Source organism: Pteropus vampyrus, unplaced genomic scaffold, assembly GCF_000151845.1.
Source record: "Pteropus vampyrus isolate Shadow unplaced genomic scaffold, Pvam_2.0 Scaffold138, whole genome shotgun sequence".
In the NCBI taxonomy this organism is placed as follows: Eukaryota; Metazoa; Chordata; class Mammalia; order Chiroptera; family Pteropodidae; genus Pteropus; species Pteropus vampyrus.
Genome location: NW_011888919.1, coordinates 1,309,423 through 1,317,502, shown reverse-complemented (window position 1 = coordinate 1,317,502; position 8,080 = coordinate 1,309,423). Strand labels below are relative to the sequence as shown.

The 8,080-nt window shown below is 61.6% G+C and overlaps 1 protein-coding gene and 1 long non-coding RNA gene across 2 annotated transcripts; one reads left to right on the top strand and one right to left on the bottom strand.

Annotated features, from left to right (window-relative positions):
• The first annotated feature begins 2,352 nt into the window (after window positions 1-2,352).
• On the top strand, window positions 2,353-7,256 carry KLC3 (kinesin light chain 3). Its single transcript, XM_011367959.2, has 12 exons — window positions 2,353-2,722; window positions 3,208-3,438; window positions 3,665-3,734; window positions 4,120-4,339; window positions 4,724-4,811; window positions 4,888-4,989; window positions 5,498-5,671; window positions 6,257-6,347; window positions 6,423-6,463; window positions 6,551-6,657; window positions 6,841-6,904; window positions 7,185-7,256. Exons 1-12 carry the CDS (start codon window positions 2,465-2,467, stop codon window positions 7,254-7,256), a joined length of 1,518 nt encoding a protein of 505 aa, XP_011366261.1. The 5' UTR covers window positions 2,353-2,464.
• Window positions 5,933-8,054, bottom strand: LOC111744635. The gene is made up of 2 exons (XR_002782254.1): window positions 7,535-8,054; window positions 5,933-6,834 (listed from the first exon to the last, which is right to left on the bottom strand). It is a non-coding gene; the product is annotated as an uncharacterized LOC111744635 (long non-coding RNA).
• Between the last annotated feature and the right edge of the window lie 26 nt (window positions 8,055-8,080).

Sequence of the window (8,080 nt, the reverse complement as noted above, 5' to 3'; positions counted from 1 at the left end):
GTGGAACCCTGTGAGGGACCAGAGGGACTGTGTGGATGACGGGGGCTGTTTCAATGATGTGGAAATGTGTGTCACCTCTGACGGTGTACCTGTCCTGCCCCGTGCCTGCGTGTCTGTGTACTGCAGGGAGTTGAACCGTTTGTAGGATCGTGACCTCTAAGAGGTTTCGTGGCCGGGGTTGTCGTTCTGCCTGTATGATAGGGGAGGTGGCAGGGAGGTGGGCAGTGTGTGCACAGGATGGCAGCGTGGGGTGCGACTGTGATTATCATTGTCAGCTGTGTGGTGGTGTGACGGGGCGAGCATGTGAACGAGAGTGAGCCGCTTGGAGGACTGTGTGAATATGGGAGCTGGTGTGTGTTGAGGACAGCGCCAGTGCTGTGCGGTTGTGCGTGTCACTGTGACTGTTACTGTGGTCGTCGGTCGGGCTGTGGGCGGTCCAGGCAAAGCTGTGTCTGCGGCACTCGGCTCAGACGTCTGAGACTGCGTGAAGTTGTATAAATTGGCACGAATCCTGGTGGCGGTTGTCAGGGTGGCTCTTGAACTTGTGTGATTGTGTTTAACTGTTTATGGGGCTTGTATGTGAGGTGTGAAGACTAAAGATGACGTGACCTGCGTGTACACGTAAGTACATATAGAAAGAGAGACTGGCGAATGCACAAACACACACAATCAGACAGAGCGAGGGGGATGAGAGCCTGCGGTCTGTAAAACCCACAGGATTACATGCTGCCCTTTCTGCGTGTCTAAGCCTATGATTGTAAACTTGCGAGCAGGTGCAGAAACTGCTGGGCTGCTCATAGTGGACGCGGCATCTTGAGTGACGTGTGCTTGAGAAGGTGTGTGCGGGAACTGTGGCACTGCCTCTGCTTGTCCCCACAGCTGTCTGTGCCCTGGGCACCAACTTATGACAATGTAACTGAGTCTGACTTCACGGGCCATTGGCACGTCCGTGTTTGAAGCTCCGTTTGGGCACCTGTGTGTGCTCCATGGGCGGGCATGCAAATCCCTGGCTGGCCCTGGAAGAGGGTGGGGGACATTGGAAGACGTGGGGAAGATGGTGACAGGTCCATAGTGAATCCTCCAAGTGTGCGCGTGCTTGGAGGAGGCGTTGGGCACACAATGGAGAGTGGGCTGCTCTCGGGACTGCGAGTGTGTGAGGGGGCACGTATCATGAACATAAGTGCAAGGAGACAGTCTGGGTGTGAAAGGTTTGGGATTTGGTTATATTTTCATGGGTGAGCGGGGAGAGACAGAGTTCTTTTCTGTGTCCGTTGGCTTTTATTTCTGAGAGGAAAGATGCCTGTGTTGGGTTGTATTTCCAAGAGGGGAGTGTGTGTGTGTGTGTGTGTGTGTGTGTGTGTGTGTGTGTGTGTGTCTGAGTCTGAGTTAGTGAGTCGGATTAGGTGGTAATCTGAAAGGACAATGTGAATGTGTGTGTGTATCGTGTTTTATGTTTTAGAGAAGAAAGTGTGTTGTGTTGTATTTTTGAGAGGAGAATGTATTTTAGGTTGTATTTCCAAGAATTCCTTCTTGGGTATGTGTGCGTGTTGAACTGTATTTCTGAGAAGGGCGTGTGTGTAAGTATGAGTGTAACTATGAGGGCTCTACAGGCACTGCCAACTAGGTCATTGACTTTGTCGCTTTCATATAAATCGCATGAAGTCCGGCATGTGAGACCCCCACCCATTATGATCTGTGACAGACCCTGAGCTCTCACGTGGCCAGTGTGACATCCATGGGCCACACCTGCCACACGTGTGTCCCAACACGCCTTGGGCAGGCTGGGCCTGTCTGCAGTGGAGGGCGGAGGCCCTGTTCGCTCAGGGTCTATCAGCTTCTCAGCCCTGGGGAGCCCACACAGGTCCCCCGCAAAGCCCCCTCATTTAGAGGCCTCCTCTGCTTCTGGCCTCAGCCCCTTGGCCCTCTCCTCCTGCCCCTCCCCACCCCCAGTAGTCCGACTGGTTCCCAACCAAAACACCCTAAGAATGAGCTCACAGGGAGGCTGCCGCCTCCACACACCCCGCCCCACACACCCAGGAAAGGAGAGTGCCTCAATCCCAGGTCACACGGCCAGGAGGTCTGGGCCAGGGTATCCGGGGCCCTCGGGGTGGTGAGGGCTGGCCAGGTAAGCTGAGGGCAGGTGGAAGGCCACAGCCCCACTGTTTGCCCTCTTTTGGCTGGTCACATATGGGATGGGCTTTTGGAGTGGCCCTCAGGGCTAAGGACAGGCAAAGCTAAATTAGAATGTTCCCAGTTGAGGGCTGGCCTGCCCATGGGCGTGGGACAGGGTGCCGGCTGGAAGGTACGGAGTCAGCGGGCTGGCTAGGATGGCTGGTTAGGTTGACAGCTTGGAGGGGGCCTGCTGGTCAGAATGGTGTGGCGGCTGAGGGGCTGGCTCATCTGGCCTTGACAATGATTTCCCAACCCCGGCCGCCCCCTCTCCCTCCACACCCCAGGAACAGCAATGTCCGTGCAGGTGGCAGTCGCCGGGAGCATGGGGCTGGGCCCAGAGCGCCTGAGCCCTGAGGAGCTGGTGCGGCAGACGCGACAAGTGGTCCAGGGGCTGGAGGCCCTACGCTCCGAGCACCACGGGCTGGCGGGGCGCCTGGCGGAGGCCCTGGCAGGACAGGGCCCGGTGGCTGGCTTGGAACTGCTGGAAGAAAAGCAGCAGGTGGTGAGACACTCGCTGGAGGCCATCGAGCTGGGGCTGGGCGAGGCCCAGGTACGAGGGGCCAGCTGTGGCGGGCGAGGCTCACACCTGGGGGGAGGCCCAGGGATGAGAGTCAAGTATGCGGGGGGGCAAGCCTGGGGTAGGTGAGACCTAGGGGAGCCAGGCCTGGGAGTGGAAGGCTCTAGGCCAGAGTTGGGGTCCCTGGGCAGTACTGGGGGACCCTTGAGTGTAACAGGAACTTCTGAACCAAATGGGGTCCTTCCTTAGAACTGTGGGTCCTGGGGAGACTTTGGGGTGCATGAGCAGGACCTAAAGTGTCCTTGGGCATAATTTGTCTGCCTGGGTGAAATCAGGAGGGTCCCTGGGAGCCTCTGTGCATCTTCGTAGTCATGCGGAAGGAGTCGGTAGAACCTGGGGGATCCTGGATAGAACATGGGTGCTCTGGCTTGATTTGAGGCCCTGGGCTGGGCCAGGGGCTGTCTGGCAGGGTAGGGACCAGGCCCCCGACTCTTGACCCTTCAACCAACGCACGGCAGATGCTGCTGGCCCTGTCGGCGCACGTGGGTGCGCTGGAGGCCGAGAAGCAGCGGCTCCGCGCGCAGGCCCGGCGGCTGGCCCAGGAGAACGCGTGGCTGCGGGAGGAGCTGGAGGAGACGCAGCGGAGGCTGCGGGCCAGCGAGGAGGCCGTGGCCCAGCTGGAGGAGGAGAAGGGGCACCTCGAGTTCCTGGGGCAGCTGCGGCAGTATGACTTGCCTGCAGAGAGCCAGGTGCTGAGCGGCCCCGGTGTGCCGGGGACCCCGACCCTCAATGGAGACCCAGTGCTCTAGACCCTCAGAATCCTCAACCCACTAGAACTCCCACAGGAGCCCCCCAGCTGTTGCACAGCACCCCCAGCCCTCCGCGAGCACTCAGGCGAATCCCGAGACCCCTGACCACCTGCCTCAAACCCTGAGATTCAGCACCCCATCTCTGAAACCGACCCCCTCTCTGCAGCGGCCCGAGTCCCCGCCTCGCCGAGACAGCCTGGCCTCGCTGTTCCCCAGCGAGGAGGAGGAGAGGAACGGTGGGTGTGGGGAGCTCAGCCATGGGGGACCAAAGGGCGGAGATACGGAGGGACAGCTGAACCCTGAGGTCTCCGAGCAGGGGGTGGGGAGGCCAGGGCAGGGTCATGAGGATGAAGCGGGTGGCTGTGGGGGTGACAGCAGGTAGGTGAGGCCAAGAGCTGTAAAACCAGGCCGGCCACGCTGGCCACAACCCCACGAGCCACATGTCCACATCCCACGGGCCAGTCAGATGCCTGGGATCCCAATCTCAGAAGTCAGTGCAGGAGCCCGTGGTCCCAGGGGCAAGCGGGCAGCGAGGCAGTTGTAGGTCTGGAGTGTGGGCGTCCCCTCGTGGGGCTGGGGTGGGGCAGGAGGCCCGCAGTGACTCGGCGCCCCTGCCCCCAGGTCCGGAGGCAGCCGGGGCCGCAGCGGCTCAGCAGGGCGGCTACGAGATCCCGGCCCGTCTGCGGACGCTGCACAACCTCGTGATCCAGTATGCGGGGCAGGGCCGCTACGAGGTGGCTGTGCCACTGTGCCGCCAGGCCTTAGAGGACCTGGAGCGGAGCTCGGGCCACTGCCACCCTGACGTGGCCACCATGCTCAACATCCTGGCGTTGGTGTACCGGTGAGGCCACAGCTGGCCACAGCTGGAGGGGCGGCCAGGGCGGGAACCATTGCTGTGTGGAAGGGGGGACCCTGGTGGTGTCAGCATGGGGCACAGGAGTGGTGGTGGGGAAGTGGGGACGGAGATCCGGGGTGGCCACCAGGGCCCAGGCAAAGAGGAGTCAGGGAGCCTGGGCGACAGACCCCAACAGAGTAGGGACGATATCTGGGGTGGCCGGAGGCTTGGCAGCGATCTGGGGGTACAGAGACCCTGTGCTAGACTTAGGAGGTATGGGGGAATTCAAAAGGGACCCCAAATGGTACCACCTGTCCTTGGTTCAGCCAGGTCCCTGGGCCTGCTACCCCAACCTGGCTGACTCCCCTCCACCCCTGGGCCGCCCCACAGGGACCAGAACAAGTACAAAGAAGCCACAGACTTGCTGCACGATGCCCTGCAGATCAGGGAGCAGACGCTGGGCCCCGAGCACCCCGCGGTGAGTGGGGGCCCCGGCAGGAATGGGGGTTGCGGGCTGTGCCTTCCTGCCCTGACCTCCCTCCCACCCCCTGCAGGTGGCTGCCACCCTCAACAACCTGGCTGTCCTCTACGGGAAGCGTGGGCGGTACCGGGAGGCAGAGCCGCTGTGCCAGCGTGCCCTTGAGATCCGCGAGAAGGTCCGGCCTCCCTGCCTGGCCCCGGGCCCTCCCCGTGTGACCCTGAAGTGCTCCATTCTGTGGCTCTCGCTGCGACTCCGATTTCCTGGGGCCCCAGCTTGTTTCTGTGACCTCTGACTTTTATGCCCTTCCCACTGGATGTTGAGCCCACGATTTGAGCCTAGTGCACCCATTCCCACGACACCACCTTTGACCTTCTGTGAGCTCTGTCTGATCTTGACTCCTGACTTCATGATTTAGGTTACCTCATATGCCCCCAACCCAGTACAACCCCTTCCCTGATCTACCCATTTGACCTTGTATCCCAAGGTCAGGGTGGTTTCTGATCCACCATGATCTGCTGAATTCCCAGTTTGAGGGGGTAACCTCTGCCCTCCAGCCCCAGCATCCCATAACTTTCCACTTAGATCCTGTAACCCCTAACTTGTGAGCCCCATTATGGCTGCTGGCACTAGCCCACCAATCCTGGATGACCCCAGTGACTTGTGACCCCATCCCTGGTCCTTAGGTCTTGGGTGCCGACCACCCAGATGTGGCCAAGCAGCTCAACAACCTGGCCCTGCTCTGCCAGAACCAGGGCAAGTTCGAGGAGGTGGAGCAGCACTATGCTCGAGCCCTGAGCATCTACGAGGCCCTGGGCGGGCCCCACGACCCAAACGTGGCCAAGACCAAGAACAACCTGGTAAGGGCGCTGTGGGCCTGGGGCGGGGGACTGACAGGTCACGTGATAGGGCAGCACCCGTTGGCTTGGGAGGGTAGGATGCACAGGAGCGCCCCCACCTCTGCCAGGCCCGTGGAGGAGGGGTACCCTAAGACTTGGGTTCTCAGTTGGGCCCTGACTACTGAGATCACTCATCACAGAAGACGTGGAAGCATCAGGAAACAGGCAAGCTGGGAGCAGCCAGGAAACAGCTCCAGTGAGAGTAAGCTGGAGTGGCAGGGAGCGGGTGACAGCATCAGACACATTTATTGAGCTCTAGGCTCCCTGCTTGGTACTTTCCCTGTCCCATCCATCTGTCAAAGGACTCTGTGAGGTAGGTGTTCTTGTGGCCCCCATTTTGCAGAAGAGGAAACTAAGGCATAAAGAGGTGTCACTGGCCCGGGCTGAGCCAGGGAGCCCCCTGAGCTGGGCCACCTAGGCAGGAAGTGCCGGGGTCAGACTCTAAGCCCACTCTGCCGTAGGCGGAGGCTCTGAGTACGGGGTGGGGCTGGGCCTGGGGAGTTCCCAGATTTGAACCAAGATCACCCAGGCCATACCCTCCCGCAGGCCTCAGCCTACCTGAAACAGAACAAGTACCAGCAAGCAGAAGAGCTCTACAAAGAAATCCTCAGCAGGGAGGGCCTGCCCGCCCCTCTCGGTGAGCCCCCACCCCTCCCTTCCCCCAGGGTGCTTCTCGGTGTCCCACCATAATGTCCCCCATCTGTTCCCCCAGGGGCCCCCAACGCAGGCACTGCCGGTGACACAGGACAACAGGTGCGGATGGGCTTGGCTTCAGCTCCCGGGGCGGGAGTGGGGGCTGGGTGTGATGGAGGCTGACTGTGTCCGTGGCGCCCGCCCCAGACCCTTCGTCGGAGCAGCTCGTTCTCCAAGCTCCGAGAGTCTATCCGGCGCGGAAGCGAGAAGCTGGTCTCCCGTCTCCGAGGCGACGGAGCGGCCGGGGCAGCCGGGTGAGTGTGGGACCTGGTCAGCAAAGAGCCCCGATATCTGCAGCCCACCCCGCTCCCTGTCGTGCTCAAGAACCTTCCATGGCTTCCATCTTCCCTGTGACACGTACAGTCAAACCCAGTGCTGGGGGGGCCTTGCCCGGAGTGGGAGCCAGAGGCCCCTGGACTCACTCGTCTCCTCTGCAGGATGAAGAGAGCCGTGTCACTCAGCATGCTGCACGCGGAGGGTGCAAGGGCCACTGGGACCCCGGTGAGGGGCAGACGGGTGCCAGGGTCAAGGAGGGGGTAGGAGGGGCCCGGAGGGGCGGGTGGGGACAGTCAGGCTGGCACTGGGAGCTGGGCTGGAGTGGACCCAAGGACCGGAGAACAGTGGGTTTCACTTGGCCATGGGGGGACAGCCGGGTGAGCAGTACAGCCACTGGGATGGACGAGCTGGCAGTGAGCCCGCTGGGGGTGGCTCTCGTGGCAGCCGGAGCGGGTCTGTCCGGCACTTTGTCCCCCTTTCAGCCATTCCTTGTGACTGTCCCCAGTTTGCAAACCGGGACCTGAGTGAGGCTTCTCGGACCCTCAGCGCCAGCACCCAGGACCTGGTTCCCCGCTAGAGGCGACAGGATCGCATGGCTGCAGCTTCTTGGGGAGAGGGGTAGGCAGAGGGGAGTCCTCCCGCCCCGCTGCCTGGCTCCGTGCCTCCGGGGGGCACCCAGTGGACTGGGCCACCCTCTCCTGAGATTAAAGGCTGTAGCTTTGGCAGCCACGAGCGTCTGTCTGTTTCCTTCCCACGAGGACCTTCCAGCGCCTCCCCGAGGCCCCTCTAAGCCGCTGGGAGCGCCAGGTAAGACTCGGGAGTGACCGGGAACACCGTTTATGACCCTGCCCCCACCTCGCGCTACAGCTGCTGAGCGATCTGCTCGATCCTCCGCAGCGTCTCCTCTGACTGCAGCTGCTCCAGGCTGAGCAGGGACAGGCCCAGCTGATCCTCCTGGGGGCAGGGGGACGGGCAAAGGACAGGGGTCAGGCCGGAGTGGGAAGACGCTGCTGCACCTGCCCACATGCCCCACACGGGGACACGGGGTCCAGAGTGACAGGAGGTGGCTTGCACGGTGGGGTTACAGGACGGGGGGCTTGAATCTGGAGACACCCACACACTGCGGAGCATAAGCTAAACATGCCAGAGGGGGGAGGTGGCCACTAGACGGCTGTGACCAAGCTAGGGAAACCCTGCCACCTGCTGACCACAGTTCTCCCGCCCGGCTGCCTCCGGGCTCCCACTCACCTGCTCATCTACTGTAGACAAGCTCGTGCCTGCAGCCCTCGACTCCCCCCAGTTCCCGGGCCTAGCACTTGGGCGCACACAAAGCTCTCTTTGTCAAGGGCAGGCTGGAGCGTGGGGAGAAAGCCAAGGGACCTTCCTGGAGGAGGAGCTTGG